Raw genomic sequence first — 24,038 nt, 5'->3', positions numbered from 1 at the left:
CAAACCCACACATGGAAGTGGTTATTTGCTTTGGAGCCACTTGATGAAATCTGTCCTTGTTATCTGTTTTTTATCTTCTCTGAACTTCAACTGCTATTACACTCTGTATAGGCTTAGGCTTGCATAATAACTGCGTTGAAGCTCCTTCAACAAGCCCAGCTGTTTACATGTAAAGGTGTGAACTGTGCAATGTATTTTGAGGAGAAGGCTGTATAGAGCATGTTTTCAAGATATGAGTGCTGCCTGCACAAAGAAGAGATTTATTCCATCATGTACTCAACATACTTGGAGACTGAACGTTTGGAAATTGTCAGTCAGTTACCCTATAATTTCCATATTTTAGAAATAAACAGGAGAATGCAGTTTTAAGTGATAAATGCCTATAGACAGACAACACACTGCTTTGGTGACAGCATCCCCCAAAGCAATTTCAGCTAATCCCTTTCTCACCTTGGTTTATTGCTCACATGTTCAAGTCAGTCATCTGACCTATCTGACACTTTCCCATCCTCTTGCTTTCTTCCTCATTTGTTGCTCATTTTTAGGTAAGAGATAGAAAAAACAATTATCCATCCTTGTTACAGAGTAACAAGAAGTACCTATGAATTTGGCTGAAGCTCCTGGGGTATCCTCCACCCACCTGGATGTGACCCTGTGCCATGTGCTCTAGATGTCCCTGCTGGAGCAGGGGGGCTGGACTAGATGATCTTTAGGGGTCCCTTCCAACCTCAGCCATTCTGTGATTCTGTGATTTGCAGGGCATTAGAAGTGAGAAAGCTTCAGAAGGAATTTGGATACACTCTGAAATGGTCTCAGTCTGCAGCAGTGGGAAGGCAGCTTAACAACGGCCAGTTCTCACCCGCTCCTGCAGCTGAGGGTCCAGTCTCTTCATGTGGCCTCTTTTTTTTTCTTTTTGTCCTCTCTGCCTGTGACCTTCTCCACCCATTTCCATTGGTTCTAGTTGTGAGTCTGTAAATGAGCTCCTTCTCTCCACGTGGCTCCCCCTGACAGCACGTGCTCTTCATGCAAAAATCCTGCCTTATTTCCAGACCCATTATGAAAGGAAGAAGAGATAGGCGCAGACGCTGCTACACTCCTTTGATTATGTAATGAAAGACATTAAGTCGCGTTGCTGGCATTAACCTTTATCTTTTATGTACTTTATTTTGTAATTTATCCCTAGATAGTTTGCAATCTTCCTCAGCTCTGCTTACAAAATGCACTATTTATCGTCTGAATTTGCTCCAAGAAAAAGGTTTTGTAGAAAAGTTCTTGCAAACACAATTTAAGTCACAAACAATAGCAGAAAGGATAATACAAAGAAAAAAAACATGATAATTTCTTGATTAAAACTCTTAAGTAACCAAGCTAGTTACAGAGTATTTTAAATTGTTTTGCCGTTATAAATTATTCTTTAGAAAAGGAATTATTACCACATCTTCCTCACTGCACAGGCTTTCAACCACAAGAACCACATTAATTTGAAACTTGGCAGACAGCGTAACAAGACTCCAGGGAGCAGCTTTCCATAGGATTTAGAAAAATGGTGCGGGTCCTGATGACTTGGACGGCTATTTGGTTCCCAGTAGGACACTGGGACAATTGCAGCTGAGGCACTTACAATTTGAGTGCCCAGGCCAAGCTAAAAGCCAGAAAGCCATTTCAGTATAGGGTTCAGCAACGTGCAATTAGCTTCCCAGTATGATTTACTATTGTCCAAGTGCAACTTCCACTTGGAGAGCCTACAAAATTTCCCTTCCCTCTCATATTTATTTGAGGAGGGAGAAACAGAGAGGTTATAGAGCAGAAAACTGGAGAGCCATGAAGAGTTGGATGGCCTGTGCTCCAATCTTTCACATGTATGTGCTGGGCCAGCCACTTGAGGAAAGGGACCAAAGACAACTTCTGAAGATGCCTTTGAAAACTGAGGATTAGCATATAAAAATATGTGTGTTTTTAATATATGGGAAAATCTTTTGGGCAGTCATTGTGTTTTACATAATATAATAGGATCCTAGCTTTTTGACTGTGGTTGATATAATAACAGAAACAAAGTAACAACAACAAAATCCCAACAATCAAGGACAATGCCAAATAAGTTAAATTTGGACCTTGCTAAAAACACATTATTTTAAGAACCAGTAGTTATGAAATTTATCTTGAACCGCTGCAATCCCATTTACCTCATCTGGTAAAAAAGACATCTAAGCACGTGCTGTACTTTTGAGACCTGGACAGAAGTTACAAACCTGAAATGCACAACAAAAGTGGACAAACACACGCCTGTTTGCCAGCCTTGTATCTCCTCTCTCCTCCCTCCCCCCAGAAGCAAATCATAAGGAGGGGAAAAAACATAGCCCTTGAAGCCGGTGTGCGCTCCCTAGTGTGGGCAAGCGCAGAGTTCCCTAGTTCCCTACGGTTTTCCCTGCAGTCCTGCAGGCTAAAAAGAAATTAATGAAAACAAGTTCTCAGCAGAAGCGCCAGCAACTGGGTCTGACAATTCTTGACAGATGTGACAATATGCAAATAAAAATACGTGTTTTCATGACACATTAGATTAAAGGCAATGCATTACATGAAAAGTGATGATCTTCATTTCTAAAAGTCCCTTTATTCCCTTTCACAACCCACCACCGTACCACTGCTGATTACCCAGACCAAAAAGTTATAACCAAACCATGGAGAAAAAGGAGGAGGTAGCTGGGAAAAATATTGAAGAAAAGGTCTATGAACTTAATATATACAGTTGGACCAGAAAGAAAAAATCAAGTATGGTATAGCACATGGGGACATGATACAGGGAAACAACAAACCGAAGTGTGAAAATATGAAGATGAGTGACTCAGCAAAACTGCTGAAGAGTTACTCATGTTCAGCAAAAAAAAAAAAAAAAAAAAGTGAGAAAAATCTGGGAGAAAAAAACAAACATAGCTGTTATTAGTGTGAAACCTCTAACTCCCCTATTTGGGTTATGTTCTATACCCGTTTAGCCTTGCACATGGCAGGATCAACCTATGAACAACGATACGAGTTTTAAAAGCACAACAAGTGTTCCTAACTTCATCTATCCTGTCCTCCTTGCACAAGGTTTCGCTTCAGACCATTTTCTATACCCCTTCACCCTGGGTGTGGGTGGATACAACAAATAACCCCCAAAATACCCCCAAAACAAACAAACAAGAAAACCACCCATGCACAACCCAACCCTTTGCTCAGCTTACAGGAACAGATTCCCTGCTGCCATGGTTACCACTCCCAACTCCTCCTGTGGAATTAGAAAAAAAATATATTAAAAAAAAAAGAAAAAAAAGAACTTCCCCGAGCACAGAAGGCTGCATAATGTTAGCTCTCCCTCCCGCCCCTCGCTTGTCATTGTTAGGTCCTAAATCAGCTACATCTGGCATGTTTAATTTGGCCTAAAGAAAATGTCACTAATTAAAACGATGCCGAACGAGCAATACCCGCTGTTCTGCAAATGGAAAGCTCAGGATATGGATGCAGCCTCACAGGAACCGGAAGGATTCAGCGGTAGAAGGGGAGCACAAGGCGGCTTGGGGTGCCACACACGCTGCGGTACCTGCTGCGCGTCCCCACAGTGCGGCGGCCTGCGCTGCACTCCCCACGCCTGTCACAGCCACACCATGGGAGCCAAGTGGCACCGCTAGGCTGGAAATGTGGCACCCCAACTTTCCAAAGAAAGAAAAGGCTCTGCTGGGGCGAGTGCCCTGCAGCGCTGCCAAGCGGCGCGCGTGCTGGCGCGGAGGCAGCTCCGCTCACCTTGGTATCAGTGTAGGCCCCATCCTGGCAAGTCCCATCGCGCTCCAGCCACCACCACTTATGAAGCAGATTTCACCTTCATTGCATCATGTAAACCTGATTTTAGAGTCCTCAAAACATTTTTCATTTTAAAGTTGTCTTACCCCTTACAATTACTTCAATAAGTCTTTAAGTGATTTCATTTTAGTGTCTTCAAGGCTAAGGAGTTCCCAGGAAAAGAGATCATTTTCTACATGTTCTGCTCCAGGTCCTCAGCATTTATAAATCGGACAACTGTTTCTTCTCTACTTTTACTCCGTTATGAATTAGCCCCATTATTAGGGTATATTTTGGTTGCCACTGTTTAATTTCATGTGGCCAAACAAGATTCAAACATTCAGCAGAGAAATCGCCCCAAAATGTCAATCCTAATGGAATTCTTACAAGTTAAGTGGATCATGTTGATAACATACACATTAGGCAACGAGAGTCAGCGCTAAGTAAAAAGAGTACTCTCCTTAGAAACTTAGCATTTATAAATGAATTAACAGTGGACTTCACCCGCCCAATTCCAAACAACTCTAACACTAGTGCATAACATGAAGGTGGTACCTCTCAAAATCATCATGCCTTCCACCATTTTTCCCCGCCATCACATAAGTTTAAGAACAATCCCTTATATGCACAGTTATATAAATATCACCATATTTAACTAAAAGCACTAAACAAATCCAGTGAAATCTGATCAAAGTTTGGGAACCCTAAAAGGGTCTTTTCCTAGGATCTTTCATCAGTTATTTTCCCAAGCCATAGCACAGTTGTTCAAAGTGCCTTTTAAGTACTGTGTTTCAGAAACACCTAAAGTCAGTTTGTCAAAGGCTGATGAACTGACTGAAGCCATTTAAGTCTAAATGTGAGGTAGTGTGCTGAAATCAATGTCATGATAAAAAATGCACACAGAAGCAGAGAGCACAGCTATAGAGATTTGAAGGAAAATCTTGCATGAAAGAAAATGCAACTTCTTCATTCAGCATCTGCTTCCGACTCTCTTCCATGAAGTCACTGCTGCTCTGGAGTTGTCAAGACACAGCTAGCTTCCAATTAAGCCATCTCATCTTTGAAGTTCACTGCAAGCAGCACTTTCTCCTCCCTATAGGCATCCCCCCAAACATAGATAATCTGAGGTAATTTCCAAATGTGTACCCAGTATATCCCATTAGTTCCGTGTTGTCCAGCCAATTAAACATCTTGAACCAATGTAATCAATGTGCCTTCTAACTGAAACTCCCATTCAACATTTAAAATAATTAGCTGTATTAGAAGGAAATTTATATTCAAATAACTCACATGACTATTTTCTTTGCTTAGCAAAGGCAAATGAATGTGAAAAAGATTCCCCAAGGAACAGATCAAATATTGGGTGAATCTTTTCTTCAGGCCAATAGACATTCCCTAGAACCAATTCTGCATGCTGTCAGGTGGGAAATCTTTTAACAATAGCCTTACTACTGTAACGGAAAGTGGAGATGTCAGCTGTTTGCAAAACTCAAACAGAGAAAAAGAAGGTATTTGACTCGTATTTTTACGTATTCTATAAAACACACGTTACAGTCTTTTGTATGTCCAAGCACGATTCTCCCTTCGTCTTTCCCCTCCCTCTGAAGTACTGTCAGTAAGTCAAAGAAACCCATTGTGCAAAGACATTTGTGACTTTATTTCTTTTCTGGCACAAATAACAGGATTTTTTAGAAGGCTTTTGATGGTGGCTTATTGACACTATGGATCTTCTCAAAGAATTATGCTAAGAAAAATAAGAGTTCCCTGAACTAGAGTGAAGAGTTCCCCGAACTCCCAAAATGAACCAGAAAAAAAATAAAAAAAAGAATGTAAAGGTGCTCATGTTAAACTATCATTCCTTCCACAAGCTCACTTTTTCCAGCTTGATTGCCATAAGGTAGATTAACTTTTGGTTATCTTTCTTATCCTCAATTTCGATTTCTATGAGTTAATTAATACCCATCACAAATAAAGCATTTTAACAAGACCCTACACTTTGCAAACAGGCCTAGCTATGTAAGAAAAATTTTAAGAAGATTCAGTTTTAAGTGCGTTAGTAAAATATAGATCAACAGAGAAAATACAAGGATCTCAGTACACAGTCCTGGAGTATGTAATATATTCAGTACCTTTTTCTAGCCAAAACCACATACTATAAATAAATAAAAATGGTGATTTTTTTTAATAGCTTGGTTTCTGTATGAACTTAAGCAAGAACTGCTAGCTTTGGAGTATATGCTTATTGCTGTCTTTCATGCAAACTAGAAACATACACTCAAGCTTCATTCCACAGATTTCAACTTAAAACAAGTATCCTCTATTCAATCACCATATAGAACTTCTAAAGTTAAATGTAGAGTTGTACGTGTCAAAACCATTTTATTTTGAAATGAAAATTGTCCATTAAAAAACTGTTAATTTCAGATATCTGCTACATAAACCATCCTGACTTCAGACCCTGATCCATCACTAATTATTTATTCGTTCCTCCAGAGATGATTTCATACGCAGAAAATTCTTTCTTGCCCTTTCCAGCTTCATAAGGCTGTGAATTTTGATGCTGATTTAGTATAACAATATTACTTATTGGAGACAAATCTGCCTTGCCTTTTGCACAAAGCAGAAAAGTGACACAACATTTTCTTCTTCTACCGCTCCCCTATGTTACAGCAGAAGACCAGGCAAATGTAAAAATTTTTGGCCACCTGCACAGTATAAACAAAGAATAGACTCCACTGAAACTATTTTCAGTTCAAATGCTTTTTTAAAAACCAACAAAGCAGACATTGATCGTGTCATAACTGGTTTTGTGGGTTTGCCACTAGGTGACTCCAAGTTTTTCCTTTGATGCATCCAGCCATACAGAAGACCACCCCAACCTGGCTGCTATACTTACATCGCCTGAGGCTATGCCACCCCATACACTCCCTTAAGCCTACATTTTAAAAACTAATGAGCTAGCCAGTGCTTCAGCTGACTCCAAGATATACTATGAAATGTTCATTTTAAAGAATAATTGGAAAGGTTCGTTGCATTCTAGAAGGCACATAGCATATCTCTAATTCCACTGACAGTACAGCATTAGGCCTAGCAGCTTAACACTTTTAGTACAAGACAAACATTTTTTTTCATGTGTGTAGACTGGATTAGAGATATTAGAAGGTAGTTTCACTCTGGAGTTCAACATGGAAACAACCTTAAGAAGATAAATTCAGCTTTTCTATCTAAATCATCAGAGAGACATCATGACAAATTTGCTTGTCAACAGAGACAATAATTAAACTGGGAAATCAACTCTCCTTCTTCGCAAACCACCAGTATCATTTTTCCCTCTCAGAAATTCCTGCTTGTCCTCCAGAAAATCCTTCCACAGGATTTTCTGTCACTGGGGTCACTATCAGGTGCCCAAAGCTGATGGCTGAAAGTATCTGCCCATGAAAGGGGAGAACTTGGGAAAGTTCAAATACCCTTCCCAAATTATGTATCTGTTGAAAATTGTTCCTTCTGGTATCTGAACACTACATACTGAAATTAAGCAGATACGCAGAAGAGTGTGGACTTGGGTTGTGGTTATACAAGAATGTGGTTATACGCTGACTATTTTTCATGGGCCCTTACTAGATGACAGAAAAATCAGCCTTACAGCTTCCCTCTCTGCCAACATCTTTCCACATAAACAAACGCTGCTCTTTCTGCCATGTGAAGTAACTGATGGGGAGGTTGATCATTCAGCAGAATGGTCAATAAAAACTTCTCCAGCTAGAAACAAAGGTAGAAACAAAGTCTCCTAACAAAATAGTCCAGTAACTTAGTGAAGGGCAAGAATATTCTCTATCATGGATCCCTAGCTAGTCTGCAGTCTGTGTTGTAGCCCAACCCACCTACATATCAGAAACTACTTCAGCTGTCACTGGTCATCAGTTTAGTATGAAATCTTCACTAATCATCTAAAGTCCACGAGAAGAAATCCTACTCAAAGTCTGTGCATGGTGATCCTGTCCCTTTACACTGGAATACTATATAAATGGCTGGACACTATAATAAGTGGCTGCAAAATACTACATCCTCTTTTTTTTTTCTTCTTTTTTTCCTTAAAAAGAGGATGTATTACACCAGGTTTGCTTAGTACTAAGTTTTGTTAGAAAGTTCTGTCTTGCTTTCATTTCAAGATACTTAAAAGCAAATAGGTAAAATTCCTTAAAGAATTCTTTGTCACTGAGTAGAACAACAGAACTTGGCAGATTAGGTGGAGCAAAACCTTTCAAAACTAACAATGAATCTATGAGTCATTTTTAAAACGAAGCAAGAAGTTACTTGGAGAGGTCTTTGAATGGAAGGATCGTAGAAGATTGGGACTCGCTTGTTTACCTCGACTGTGTCTTTTAGCAGGGGGGTCTGATTAAAGCAGGTAAAAACGGACTCCCTATCAGGTCTTACACATGTCTTGTATGTTGAGTTCCAGCCAAATGCTGATGCCAGTATGCCTGACACCAAGACAGACTCAGAAACGTGAAGATTACTGCAGGCAAGAAATTCTAGTATCCTTTCCCAAAGTTAAATATTTTCCTCTGAGCTTTTTAAAAATCTGAGATACAAGAAGGGGTTACCTATATTTGGGTGAAACAGCTATGCTGGGTATGTTCATTAGTCTCCATATAAATTTCCAGACAGAAAAAAATATCCACTGCTTAGAAAGGCATAAGAAAACCATAGCCAATGCTTGTCTGATATAGGTAAATACCTCTGAGTTTATGTCTTGCACTAGTGCACACCCTTTATATTTTAATATGAAACCAATAGAAGATATTGGTTCTGCAGATACTGCAGATATTGGTAATTGGACTGCATCATTCAAACCCAAATATGTTTTGTAAACCAAGTCAAATATATGCATCCTAAATACTGCTAGTATTCGGAGTAACCCAAAAAATACTTTCACAGTTCTAGTGAAAAATCTAACACAGACATTTTAATACAAAAAGTTTGCCTATTTGCTTAATCTTTGTCTAAAGGAAAGGAGATCTTTCAGCAACAAAAAAGAAAGTTCTCCACAAGTCTTTTCAAAGGTCTGCCAAGTCGCTGCAGGCTGGCCTTGTGGAAGTTTTCACCAACAGAAGCGCTTTTGTACACAAATAAGAGAAGTCCTCTTATATCAGGGTCAGAGGTCTGCACTGACACACAAGTCTGAAGCAAGCAATCCGGACCATTAAAAATTCTGACTGTAAATACCTCCTCCTTAAATATTACTATTACCACATTTATTGACCTCAGTGGGATTTCACTCATACACAGACATCGTCCCTAAGTAGCATCTCCAAATAGTTTGCAAATGAATGCTCAGAACACAAAAAATCGTTAGTAGAAATGTAATTAATTATGTAGAAATTGGAGGCTGCTGCAAACTCATACAGGAGTCATCAAGCGCAGTCACTGTGAATCATGTCTGGTACTATAAACTTCCTTTTTCAAAATTATTTTTGCTGGAATTTTAAGAGGGTCTCCTTTAATGGTTGCTGTTTGAACTTAGGGTGATTAGCATGTGCAAGGCTGGGGCTTAGGGAAAAAAATAAGCCCTTTGCATCCACATCATCCTCAAGCATTTTGCTTGACAGGAAACAGTTAATAATCACAGTTTTTACAGCTGCACTTTGGAGAAGGCTTAAGAAAGAGGCAAAGTGGAGAAACAGATGAAAGTGTGTTTACAGTGCTGTGAGTTGTCATCATCTTCAGAAGGACTACATTATTTATTTAATATATAAAAGTAACATAGAGAAAACTTTCTACAAAGTTCATTCAGCTCTTTTATTTTAGTGGTTTTATATATCAACATAGCAAAGTCTTTCAACTTAGACCTGCATGGACATCTGCTCGATGGATGAACTGCTAGAGACACTCAAAGCCAGCATCTGCTGAACAAGCAATTGCCCAACTCACTGAAAGACTTCATCATGCTCTCACCCTGTCTCTCTTCTTGCAGAATTTCCTGCTGTAGCTTAAATCCTAAAATTTTCTCCAAAAGAGCAACTTCTGGAAACTGCTCAAGTGCTGTTTCACACAAGTAAAAAAAAAGAAGCAGTGATGAAACCTTTCAGAGCTGGCAACCAGTGCAACCTTGGGCAGTACTAGGTAAACTTCTTGTTAGCCAGATAAGCTTTCAGCTCTTCTGTGCTGCTTTTAACTGTGGCAATTAAGCACTGCTGTAGGCTATGCTCAATCAGTCTGTAAGCAAATGCCCATGCACAACCTGCATGCAGCGTAATGCGGAATTAAACATTCATGAAGAGCACAGGGAAAATACGTTGCAGGTACATTTGCACCAGTGCCGTTTGCTGCCGCCTGACAGACTTTGATTTCTTATTAATATTCTATATACTAAGAAATATAGGCCACAATATACTGAGATACTAAGAAATGTATCACCTTGGTTAGAAATACACATTCTCTCCCCTCAGGGCCACATTCAGTGTCTTCCTGCCAATCCCAGCACATGAGCTCCCTAGACTCCTTGAACTGCTAGGCTCTTTCTGCAGGAGGAGGAGGATTTGGATTTTTTTAAATCTGTTTAGTAAAAAAAGAAAAACAACAATAAAACCACAACAAAACCACAACAAAAGAAAAAACAACAGGATACTAATCCTGACAGGTAAATATGCTGAAAGATAAACAAAAAGTGTAAACAAGGCTTTCACCAAGCAGCGTCTTGAAACCCACGCATGGCCCCTTGCACGAAACACCCAAAGGAGAAGATTTGTATTAGATTATTAAATATATTTAGTATCTTTTAAATGCTGCAACTGCAATGACATCAGCTTCATGCACAGCAAGTATGTTTTCCAGTCAGGCCTTATTTAGGGCTGCCTATCAGAGCACATCTTTTTGACAAGCCTCTAACACAAGAGCCAAAGGCTCAGTCACCGTCTCATTTGGACAAGTTTTACAAAGCTTTGCCAAGCTAGACAATTTATCAAAGAAAATAGTTCAAAGGTCAACCATTAATAAAAAAAAATCCGCAGAACAAAACACCATGTAACATGGAAAATTACTCTGAAACCATCAAATGCAAGTTTTTCTTTGTATGATTAGTTCTTGCTGTTCTTGTGATTACAGCTTTCAGTGGTGCCCACTGAAGAAGAGGGTGATCAATTTACAGTCTTTTCATCCTGCTCTACAAATCGCTTGCAAGGTCTATGACAGAAGCACAAGCAATCTTCTGTTATTCTCTCAGATATACATGCTGGCAATATTCAAAAATAACACTACTCAAAAATAACACTATTCTGGAGCTTGGGGCGAGGCAAATGACTAAAAGAACAGTCTTAAACTAAAACATGATATATATTCTTCAACATTAAAACTGTATAGCTGATACCTGTCACTTACCATAAGCCATGTTTATAGTTTATTCCACATAACCGAGTATTTTGGCTGCAGATGTCTGTGAAAGATTTTATAAGGTCTGAAAATACTGCTGTCTGCCAGCTTTCAGTGGATTTTAGTAGGCAATGGGGAAAACAAGTGTGGCTACCAGCAGTATGATGAGCTAAAGAGTGATTATTTGCTCTTACCAGCTTGCAGACAAGGACACGCACAAAAACAATGCACAGAAGCCCAAGGTCAAATTGCCTGTGAAATTAGATTTTACTCTTTTCCTATCAGAGTGCTTGCTGTTGAGCTTAGAATATTCTTTTCCATAGTGATTTGCATCCTGATCTGCAGATCTGGATCTTCTAACTAACCATTTTCGCGAGGGATGGATTACTCCTATTCTTGTGGCCTGTCAATTCTGTCAAGCACTGTTGGAAACGTGATTTTTAAAGGGGACTTATAAGGTGAAAAAAAAAAAGAACACGTGGAAGACGACCGGGTATTTACGTTTTTTTCTGTGGCTTCAAGGCACAGATATTCTGGGCACTTTAAACCCTTCGCATATAGTCAGAGTCTCTGCAATGGCTCAACATACTGCACCAAGGCTGATGCCTACTGAAGTCTTAGGCTTATTCCTAAGGCATTAGAGAGCCCCAAGGAGCAGATTTTCAAGATTTCTGGATATGTGGTGCACACTGCTGTCATGGGTTATGTGCAATGCCAGGGTGTGCTGGAACCCCCCAGGGCACATGGAAATAAGATACACCAAGACATCCCTGAAAAATAGAGCAACTTCTTGCTCCGGCCAGACAGGAGATCTAGGTAGGCAAAAACGATGGCTGGAAAGATCAGGTTGCCTTAAAATAGCTCTCCTTGCAGTTAGAAATGAAGCAAGCTTAAACGATCTGTCCCTCCTTCACCCTGCCCCACGTAAAATCTTGCAGAACTTTTTTTTTTTTTGCTATTAACAACATTTTACTTATGCCAATCTTCTGAGACAAAGGTGCTTTATCCACACTATGCAGAAATATTCCATGCTCATAACAAACCCCACATCCAGCTTCCCGCTTGTTGCTAACCCAATTTGCTTTCGCATGCTATTCATTTCCTCCTATTCTGAAGCTTATTAATAGGAGAAAAACAGCAACAACAACAACAAACTCAGTTATGCTTCATGCAATAACAAAGATATTTCCAACCCTGCTGCTTCCTGCACGACAGCAGGAGGAATGGACGCCGGTAACGCTGGCAGCAGCAGAGTCTGTCACGGGAGGGAAAAAACAGCCCCAGTGCTAGCAGAGAAATGTGATGCACCACTTTTAGGAGTCCATGCTGGCTTGCATTTCAACAAGCTCAGGGTTAACCTGGCCACATGTTATGCACATTTTTCAACAAGCTCAGGGTTAACCTGGCCACATGTTATGCACATTTTTCAAACAATGTTGTGATTTTAGCCATGCTGAAGTTAAGATTGAAGGGGCCTCAATCCTAATCAACAGAAATCCTCCGCTCGTTAGGAGAAGGAATAATACAAAAGGAATTTGATAGTAACAAGAAGACTATAAACCAAGAGAGCAGAGATTTGAAACTTATCTCACAGTGATCTAATTAACTCAGCAGTGCTCTTCTAATGCAGAAATTTTATTAAATTCTAACTAACATCCTCTCCATTTAGGAAGCAGAATGAAAATATATAAGTAAACTTTAGAGCAATGCATAATTATGTGATTACCATGCCAATGAACTTGCAAGTTCATTCTTCCTCTACACTTCTACACACAAACACAGCATATGCAAACCCCAAAGTTTCTAGCATATTTCCATTTTAAACATGGGCACAGTTCAGTGCCCAGGTAATTACAACGAGACAGAAGCAGCTTTTTTTTTTCCTGCTGAGAACGAATATTTAAGCAATATAAACTTCTAATATTTAAGCAACTCACTGTTCTGACAGTTTGAAAGCAAACATGCTATGCACTGGCTTTGCCTGTGGTCCCTAGACGTGCCTTCCAACAAGCAAGCCAAAAACTTGGGAGCCTTCCTGGCGCCGCACTCTGCGTGAGCCCGTTGCACGCAGGAGATACCTGCCGAGGTATGGGTACCTGCGGCCGAGCTGTGGGTACCTGCGCTGCTCCGCGGGCTGCTTCAGCTCGGCTCTGATTTCAGGAGGTACCTGGTGGTCAGCTCATCTCACGGGGGCCACAAGGTCTCACAGCAGGGGTTAGTGCATCCAACCTGGGGGTCAGTGCTTTCTTGCACCTGTCCTACTAAGGAACAGCTGAGGTCCACAAGGTTTCTGTATCATGTACCTAAGGCTGACCTCAATCCATATCCTGATCGCCAGCACTGACCGGAAAGGAGAACTTAATACTCAATATAGCTGCACCCACTGTGTTGACTGGATCCTTCAAGCCTTTCAGTATTACGTTAGAACATCTCTGCTTAATCTTAACCATTCACTTACAGTATAATTAGAATCACTCATTACATTTTTCCTAATTCCCCACTGCACTGATGTTTATGCCAAAACCCACCTCCATCTGCTTGTTAAAAGTTTTCCTTTCTCCCTGCACTCCCAGCCTGCAAGCTTCCAAAATTTTTCAATTCCTGATGAAACCACAGGATTGATAACTTACATTCTCACTGTACCAGTGTTAAAAACATAGCAAGAGTAATTTTAAATAACAACAATCATGTAAGAACATGTACAACTACGACGCACGTACAAAAATCTAGAGTGAATGTGCTTATATAGAGCCACTACAGCTTATATTTTACACCAAGCTGTCCTAACGGTTGATTGCAGTGGCGCTACCACTGCCAAACAGACTTCAAAGCAACAGCACTATCGCGTCCCTGAGCCACCGCGGGGCGCCAGCTCACAGGCAGCAGCCAGATTCAGGCCTAGCTCAGGACTAGGCCCACGTCTCTCCGGAGTGCTGCCGTGGTCCTTGCTGAGCCGCCCTCCCCTGAGCGCATTTGCGCTTCTGGAGCGTTGCTTACAAGTGGAGAGCCAAAATGCTCCCGGGAGCAAGGCCAGGTTTGTGTCATTGAAAACAAAAACCCAACAAATAACATACTTCTGAGTTTGAATGCGAGACACCGTTAATATTTCCAGTAATTCATGTTTGGACTATAACTACTGTTCTGGCGTTTTCCAAAAGCAAGAAGAGAGAGAGGCATTTCTTTCTTCCAAAGCCTCTCGATGGAACAGGCGCAAGGAAGAAGAAACAGCAGTTTTGAGCCTGCTCTGCTCCCGCTCCCTGGCACGCTGCGGCGCTTCGCCTGCAAAGCCTACGCAGCCACCCAGCACGGCACGCCGAGGACCTGCTTTCGGCAGCACAGCACAAGCTCTTCTCCAGCTACGAGTGAATCCAACCTCCAAAACCACCCAAATGTACCCCTGGATTTCTCTAGTCCGAAGGGGACAAGGCATCTGGGTGGCACGTGTGACAAGGACAGAAATAAGGGGCCGTCTTTCCCATGCTACTGATCTAGTTGTGGTCCGTCTAATTTGGGCAGGTATTATTCCCTCTAATCTCTCCAAGAGGAGGTATCCAAGTGCAAGGTCTGCTTGATCACAGCTTCACTACTGAGGACTCATCTTGCTTGATTTTGCCCTATCGCAACAGCAACTTCCTTAATAAAAGACATCCAAGTTAAACATCCTGCAGGACTATCTACGTCTGATGTACTTACTTAGCTTATGAGCCCTCCTTTGAGGAAAGATTTGAGAAAAACATGATATATCAGAGCAGATTCCTGTGCAAACCCATACTGGTCGGGCTGAAGGTATTACCTGGACTTGAGGAATTTTCTGTATTAATCCAGCCACAAGATTTGATCTGCTTAGAGGAAGTAAAGACTTGTTGACTCCTCCTGACATCAACATTTATTTTCAACAAGTAATGTTGCTCAATGTTATTTAAATACAGGTTTAAATACAAAATCTGCTACTCCTCACACAAGCAAAATCCCATTTGGTACGTAAAGTTTTCATTGCACACAACTTCATATTTTTATACAGCTTATCTTTAAGAAATCCTTGGCTTCAAAAGAACCAATATAAAAGTTTTACGGGAAGAAAAATCATAAAATGTGTATGGTAACATGTAATTAAAACAATTTAAACTAAAAAAGTCTGTTTACAGGAGTTTCTTTAAAGGGCAACTAAATCTGGGAAAAGGATGACATTAATTCAAACCCATTTGGGAGTTTAATTTGCTAGAAAAGAGTAAATAATTTTGGTACATCGAAATGCAATTTGGAAGTTTGCCTGGGCTGTATAGAGGGGGGATGTGAGAAATTTGCCCTATTTTTACAGTTGAAAGCTTCATTGACTCACACAAGATACTTTAGACTAATATCCTGTGGCATTGCAGTGACCTACATGTAATTATTGCATACTTTTTCCAAAATATTTGTACACAACCAGAAATTATAGCCTAAGTTACCAACTAGTTCTTAGTTTATACCAGCGACAGAAAGATGGACTTCAATTAGTGGCAACCTTGCTGTCTGATGTTTTTTACGATCTTCTAGACAAATGTTTGGCTTTGGTTTGGTATAATTTTCTGGTTACCATTTTTCTTAGACAAACATATTTATCCTGTTAAGTAAATGATGTTTAAAAACTTTCAGCTGTCCTTCCTCCCACCCCGCAACCACTGTCCTCCTCAGATATGAGGGGATTTCATGCTTGTGCGTATGCGTCTTGGAAGCGCAGACACGGAGAAAAGGGCGGGAAAAAACAAGTGGTCTTGGAACGCCCTCCTGACCCCAGTTATCTTCATTTCCCAACACAAAACGCAGGAGAGCAGGATCTGCTGACGCTTCATTTGGCTAGCGAGCAGGCTCAGTGCTCTGTATGAAGGATGCTTGAGGAACGCACATGAGATGGAAACAAATGCTTGGGCCTGTGCCCATCAGGCAGCTTCTCAAGTCAGCGGTCTCACCGCCAAACTCACAGACAGTGTCACTCGCTGCTCAACTATTTATTTGCTACTTTAGGTTTAAAATTAAAATAAAATACGAAGACTTAAGAGCTTTCTGTCAGATAGTGCATCAAAGGTCACGATTTCTCCAAACACAGGACACCTGAGTTGCCATGCTTACCACAAAAGTGGCTTGCAGAGATGCGATTTGCAATTATTTTACTGAATTATTTACTGATTCAATAGTACAACTGGACAGTTTTTCACACCAATGTACTAGTGGTCCATCCGAGTGCTATCAAAAGCCAGAGATGCTTTTACATGATCTGTGCCATTCAGCATAAATATAGCAATATCTGAAATTTCTCACTAAGAAACTCAACGGAAATGGCAGTTTCTAGCTGTAGAACTGCAATTAAGTGATTATAGCACTGAACCCACTAGGCGCATAAATCTATTCATCCACAATTTCTATTTTAATCTCTAATAGAGTTTAAAATGTTTGGTCACACACTCATATTAGCCCAGACCCCTTGCACTGTAGGTGTGGCTCAGTGCAGGATGGCCTTCACAATTTAACCTAAAGGTTCACTGCAGGGCCTATTCTTAGTCTTTCAGTGTTAAAAGTATACGCCAGTTAACCAACCTGCTTATGTGCTTTTAAAAAAAAATCTATGTTTTATAATTGAGACTTTCTGGAGAGAGACAGAGAAAAAAAGAGAGAGAGAAAGAAAAGAAGAGAAAAGAAGAGAGAGGGAGAGAAAGAGAGAAGGAGAAAGGAGATATTATGCATAGCCACTAATAAATTCCACAGGAACTTAAGGAAAAATTTTTTAACAGTGAGGGTGACAGAGCACTGGAACAGGCTGCCCAGAGAGGTTGTGGAGTCTTCTTCTCTGGAGATCTTCAAAACCCGCTTGGACGCAGTCCTGTGCCACGTGTTTTAGGTGACCCTGCATGTGAAGGGGGGGGTTGGACTAGATGATCTCCAGAGGTCCCTTCCAACCTTAAGCATTCTATGATTCTAAATGAATAAATAAAGCCATTCTCACCATAGACATAGTACTCTAGTTTGAAATCCCAGACTAATATTGATGCTTTCCACTAAATGATTATCCCCATTTATCAACATCTGCTATTACTTTTGAAGATAGTTGATCAACACAGGGCACAGGCCAGGCCTACAAAAGCAGCAGATGATATCAGCAGGCTAGACTGCAGGTGAATTTGGCCTTAACTTTTCCATGGCCCTAGAAATGCCCCTCTTTTGTTTTTCTACACAAGGCTTCTTATTTCTCACCATTCTCTCCTCAGTGTTCTGGGAGGCGGCTGCAGTGCCCTCCTGCAACCACCTGCTTTAAAAGCAGTATTGGGTGTCTGCCTGGCAGCACAGCTAGAGAGGGCACCCTGCTCCCTGCAGAGCTGAAACCAGCAAGGTTACCCAGTAGAGCTCAGAGGAACACCCACTGATCCCTGCCACGAGCATTTTTACCCTTTCCAGGGAAAAATTAAGAGAATGGTTTATCTTCATGAGTAAGCAAAACCAGTACCTACTGCAAAAAAAGTGAGAATGGCTTATCACAGCTAATTTTAGCTACTTTACTGGTGAAATATCATGAACATAGCAGGAAAACAAAACGAACAAAGACAGCGAGTTTCTTGGCTAACTCACGAATTTTCTCTTTTAAGAATATCAATAAATCAGCACCCTTTGGAGCTGGACAAGGTACGAATATGAGACAAATGCAATCCAGGAGGTAAGCAGTGTTGTAAACCACTTGTTGAAATTGACAGTGGTAACTGGAAGGAAAAAAAAAAAGGGGGGGGAAGGAGAGGGGGCATCAAAATTGCTTTGACGAAAAATGTATCTCAAGCTTCTTCTTCAGCTACACTAATAAAGTTGTGCCGATAAGAGCAGAAGATATCAGTTTTATTTCAGATGGAAAGATTATTCTAGCAGATAAATTTATGGCCTGGAAGTTCCTTTATTTACTAACTCTTCCTTTCAGACATAAATCCCACTTCTATATAGAACAATATACTGGAAAAAAGAAAGAAACAAACGAACAAAACAAAACTCCCCCTATTACTTAATGGAACTGTTACTTCTTTATATCCAAAATGACAATTTTGCAGGAGAGCCTTCTGTGTTTTCCATGATTGGATTCCCCCTAGCATCACCACCAAAAGATTTTTATCTTAGAAGGGCTCTGTTTTACAATTATTTGAAAGTTAAAGAGAGTCGTTCTGCAAGTAGAAATACCAATGACACTTCATTTCTTACAAAGCTATATCACATATCATAACTCTGCAATGTCCCCGTCTTTTTACACGATCAGCAAACAAAATATCCTTTCTTTTCTGAGATCTCTTAAAACGACATGATCTGGGTTCTGTCTCAAGTTCAGTTGCCCATGGGCAACATTTCTTCTGAGCCATGTGGGTATCCCACATGTTTGTGTGCACAGCTGCCAGGCAGAGCACCCCGCAGTACCGACTAGAGCTGCTATTTGCCGCTTTACTCCCACAGGGTCCATAGGCACACAGGGAATTACTTTTCACTAGCACCTTGTCCATCCTCTGTAACCAGAATGGGCTCATTCCAACGTGTTGTTGCTCTGTTTGCACGTGCTATGAATAAGGGAGTTCCCCTGGATTTGCTTCCTTGGGCTCCAAGTGCCACCCTTTGCCTCAGCAGCCTCTCGGCTTGGCACATACCAACGCCTCAGATCAGGGTCTGGCAGCCATCCCATGTCGAGGTACACAAGGAGCACAGTAAAAGCAATAAAGACAAGAAAGCAGATGGCAGCATTCGCGGAGAGGTGTAACACTTACAGAGGATGTGAGGGTGCACGTTACAGTCTACAGCGTGTAAGTGAACTTCCCACCTCCACCATTTATCAGAGTGGCCACAGCAGCAACATGCAAGCTAATTCAGCAGAATGATACCCAGTGTCACCACAGCTTTGGGTGCACATCCTTTCCAAGACAAGGGTTAAGGTAGCAGAGACATCTTTTTATTCCAGTATGTTTCACAAAGCAAAGCTTTTGAGCCCAAACTTGAGTCTCCAGGATTAACACACAGCAAGCGAGATGGTTCTCAGGGAGCAGAGGGGAATGGAGCAGACCAGCTCCTCAAAGAGTCACTGATGTGCTCATGGCCCCGTGCCATGGGAGGGTTCCACATGTGCAATCTTCATTGGAAAAAGCCACTCAGCCAGCTTTGCCATGGGATACTCTGATCTTAAGCCCTATTACAAGGAGCCCTGCACAGCTGCATGCTCTATCAGTATTATATAACTTTATGAGCAGTTATTGAAAAAATGCAAAATAAAGGGGTACCATGTCTGTATAGAAAGAGTCTACTTATAGAGACATTTCTATTTTTAGAGACAATGAACTTAAATCAGAAGGACATAGAACATGCAGTAAAATATACCTGGATGCTGCTCCAGCTCCAAGCCAATCATTCTGACTTCTCATTAACAAGTTACTACCTCAGATAATGAAACCCAAAAGATATTAGGAAATATTGCCTTATTTGCAACAGACATTGACAAAGACCTGCTTTGGTCTCACACACTTATTTTATTCTTACAAATCCTTTAAAGATTTGAATCCTGGTGGAAGCAGTGTTCTGTTACTAGTGCTGCTCTAATCAAGGGCAAAGCCTGTAAATGTTTCTAGTTATCCTGAAATTTTCTTTCTGCCTTCAAAATGAAATAGTCCACTGCTGGTCTGAATGGGAATATTTGACACAAAGCTTTGTTCCATACTCACATGTTTACTAGCAGGTTGACTCTGAGGTAAAGATCCAGGGGCCAGCACTGGAGAGCTTGCAGGACTACAAAGTTCTGGAAACGGGTTTGGTATGGCTGGCAAAGATGATGTTCTAAACTGCTGTTCTTCCTCCTGCAGACGTCTACAAACACAGAAGAACTAAGCATCAAGAGGAGCAAAGCCACATCACCCCACTTGGGTCTCCTGCCCCACCATGTGAGACAGTCAAGAAAAGTAATCAAAAGCACTCTTTTGCTAAGAAACTACCTTAAGATTACAGCAACTGCAAGCATGAATTAGGTAACTGCATGTGTAGAAGGATCAGCTACGCATCTTGTGTTGTTAATAACTTGGCTACTTGCATGAAGACCTGAGGTAATGATGCACATAAACAGAAATACCAGTCTATACCCTCTTTTATGTAAGGACTAGCTTACAAGCCTATACTCTGAGTGTCAGAAAGTAAGTTAAGCTCTTCCAAACCAATACAAAAGAAGAGGACGAGCCAACTGCAGTATTTTAGTGCTGAATTCTATATGCATCTGCAACCAAATGTGTATCAGAGGACGGTCATTGAGACAACAGTGAAAGCAATATAGTCACCGTTACAAGGAGCCATCTCTAAGTAACTGAGCGTTCCCTGGAGAGATGGGAAGGCAAAGGTGCCGCTAGCACAGGGACATTTATACCCTTCCAGAAAACACTAGTTGTAGCGTTATCCTTTAGACAAGTTCTGTGCACATCTCCTGACATGGGTCTCTGGACTCATAAGTCCCAGCTTGGTAAAACACCTGCATTGCCCTCACCAACAGAAGCACATTAAGGCCTACCAGATATCACAGAAAAGACAAGGGAAGATAACAGAAACGTGAGCACTACTCCTGAACACACGGAGATTGCTTTAAGTTTTCCTACGGCTGGTGCACCAGCCCTTGCGGATACTCTACGTTGACATCGGGCTTATCCACAACTCCTTTGGAGAACCCGCCATCTAGTGGCCACTAGAAGTCTTCAAAGGCAATCAACTCGGGGGTTTGGAATAGGGAACCATTAAAAGAAAAGCTAAGCATAGTTTGGTCTGATTTTTTTGCCATGTTCTTCATCCAGCTGCCTTCAGTCAACAGCCTCTTCAGTCAACAGTGTGAAATTTGCTCCACAGATAACTCTCTTCCACAGTTTAGTTCCCATATTCCACGGATGAATTTTTTTTTTTTTTTTTTTTTTTTTTTTTTTTTTGCCATTAATAGCTGGTTCCAGTCACAACTATGGACTGTGCAAATGACTGACCTACTTGAGTTTTCTTTCAGGTAATTCTGTATAGTATAAGGTTAAAAATGGTATCATTTTTTTCAGCACAGTAGATTTAAGGTATTGGCAGTTATGAATAAACAGTCATCCTGATTGCAAGGTTTTGACTAGGTGCTTGAGCAGAGACCCATTATAATAATTAGAAACCAAGATTCAGTACAACCAGAAAGGCATGGTTTTCTTAAAACAAAATTTCACTACAGGGCATTCCACTGTGCCAATACTCCTGCAGGATATCACCTACCACACCACTGAGATATAAATAAAGCTGTACTCCATAGAGAACCACCACAATCAACCATCCTGCTCTGGCTGAGAAAAAAAAAACAACAACAAAAAAACCCAGGTATTTCCCTGTACCAGAGATGGGTCTAAATAACTCAGAGTACAAGTTTCCTTATTATTCTTTTTAATGATAAATACATGATGTTCTAGGAAGTAGAGTTTGAAAGTCGAACTGTTTTCCCTCAAAAGTTGCAACATATTGAAATGCCAGGAAAAGTTTAGAAGTGTGTTCACTGACACTTTCACAAAATGTGTAGAGTTCTAGCTCTCCAGAGAGTGCATTTTCTAGGACAGCCCCATTCAAGGTTAAATTCTGAAATAGTGTAGAAGCATCATCATGTCGTTAGCTGACTCAGATGTATGCAGTTACTGCACACTATCCATTCTTATAAAAAAGCTGCCTGTCTGAAGAACAACACTCCTGTAGCAAATATATCAGTGTTAAGAATCAGGAACATGTCTTAGACGTCTCTTTCTCTATGATTATTGAGTCCTACTGCTTTTGGAGAAGCCGCCATTAACTGAAAGCTACAAATATATGTGACTTAAGCAATTTACCTACTCAAATTGACAAGAACTCCTTTCTTCATGCTACTTTAAAAGATTTTAAGAACCTGATCATTACATATAGAATCTCCAGTCACCACCAAGAGTGTTTCACCTAAAGCTTGAATCCAAGTCCCCCATCCTGACATGAGTGAGAGAGGTTACATGCTTTTTTCTTGTAATGTCTTTAAGGACTTGAAGGAACTTGAAAGTGCTCCAGGAAGAATGGTTAAGGAACTATGATGCTCCTTTGTTTATTTGTCTTGGACCGTTAAAAAAACTTCCATTAAGCGAGGTATTTTTGTGCCTCAGGACTAGCTGATTACAACCTCAACTTTCTACATGATTCACTATGTTTTATAAAACCAGGAAGCAGTTAATAGGCACCATGGCTCATAGTAGAGTTTTTAAAGGTTTGGAAAGGATAGTAGAGTTTTTAAAGGTTTGGAAATAAGTCCAAACAGGGATGTCATTTCCAAAAATTCATACTAGTGGTAATGCTTCTATGCATGTCTGCTACTAGCAATATATCAAACATTGTTAAAAAAAATAGAAAAAAAATGCAAATATGGTTGTATTTTGCAAAATAGAAGGAAATATAATGTCATCCGCCTACGTGGAAAACTCTTTTGCTCTGCGTAAGTCCATTGCAACACTATTAGGTTCCCATCAAAGCTGAACTAAAGACTCTAAAATGTTTTTTTTTGTTTTAAGGCTAGCTCAAGAAAAATTTAACAAAATGGAAGAAAGTCCCTTTTTCCTACCTGACTGCCATAATGCGTACTGGCTGTGACCGCTGCACCTTCTGCCTTGGAGATGTGGGCTGCAAGGAGCTTGATGCTGAGGCTGGCAACTGACTGCGATTAAGCTGGCCATTTTGCAGGAGCGGAGTGGTTTCTGACTGCATGCTGCATGTAGAGTACAAACTCTCAAATGAGGAATTCATGTCATTTACCAAAGCTTCTAGGTCCACATCATCATCTGAAAGACAAAATGAAGGCAGCATAACATATGTGAAGTCACGGATAAAAGCAGTCTGGAAAGACTGAAGACTAAGTTTTTGGAAAATTATCACATACTCTACAGTTATACTTCTACAGTGCAGATTTTTATTACGAAAACATTTATTCTGTAACAGAAAAATGCACATAATAACTTTTAAGAGAACAAAATTAATATCACGCCAGTGACAGTCAAGTTTATTTTGTTTTCCTTGGTGAAAAAATGAATCAAATACTTTTACTGTAGTATTTACTAATCCAAAACTGGCATTTTGTCTAATTTTTAAAAATACCAATGTGAACGTGAAACACAACCTCACTTACTATTAAACTGACATACATTTCAAATGTATATCACTTACTAGTATATCAATCAAGACTGTCAATGTGTCAGGTTGAGATTGTCAAACACTGGGTGCAAGATCCAGTAATTTGGAGACAGGAGGTAAAAAAAAAAAAATGATACTGTTGCATAAGTCAGTAGGTGGAATAAAAAAGCACATCTGTTGTGCAAGCTGGAAGTCTATCATTACAGGTTTTTTAAAATCCCTTGTTCACATTTTTGCATATTTTCGAGACAAAGCATTTTGAAGGGCAAGGCAAGCTTTCAACTGTCATAACAAGGATTTTATAAAAACTTTCTCATGCTCACACTTTCAACGCAATAAAGTGACTCTTTCCTCAGACCTAAACCAAACCAACCAGAGATGCAGTGCAGGTGGCTGGAGAAACATCAGTCCCCAAAACCCAAAACGTGTACTCACTGTTAGACATATGCCATTTTACCTACAGTAAGTACCTAACTCTTGTTGATTCACTCCTTTGTTGTTCCAACTATTGTTATTAAGTTGCAAGACAACAAATCTCTGTTAGTACTTTGGGATCCCCACCCGCTCCAATTCCTCTTTCAAAGCAGGGCAATCACTCCCTAGCCACAAGCCCAGTCACTCCGGACCCACGCTCAGCTCCCTAACAAGCACACGCAGGGAGATCTACTCCTGTGTGT

General features: G+C 40.5%; 1 protein-coding gene across 3 annotated transcripts in view; it reads right to left on the bottom strand.

Moving 5' to 3' along the window:
* GRB10 (growth factor receptor bound protein 10) overlaps positions 1-24,038 on the bottom strand; it is a 145,468-nt gene that overhangs the window by 30,955 nt on the left and 90,475 nt on the right. For all 3 annotated transcript variants that reach the window (XM_088534088.1, XM_088534087.1, XM_088534089.1), the window contains 2 exons: positions 22,796-23,012; positions 19,893-20,034 (listed from right to left, as the gene is read on the bottom strand). In XM_088534088.1, the coding sequence (XP_088390214.1) occupies positions 19,893-20,034; positions 22,796-23,012 (359 nt within the window). The remainder of the gene's footprint in view (positions 1-19,892; positions 20,035-22,795; positions 23,013-24,038) is intronic.

This window comes from Tinamus guttatus, unplaced genomic scaffold, assembly GCF_059628265.1.
Source record: "Tinamus guttatus ecotype Peru unplaced genomic scaffold, ASM5962826v1 Tinamus_guttatus_pri_ptg000535l, whole genome shotgun sequence".
In the NCBI taxonomy this organism is placed as follows: Eukaryota; Metazoa; Chordata; class Aves; order Tinamiformes; family Tinamidae; genus Tinamus; species Tinamus guttatus.
Note: the sequence above shows the minus strand (reverse complement) of the source record. Positions and strands in the feature narration are given on the sequence as shown.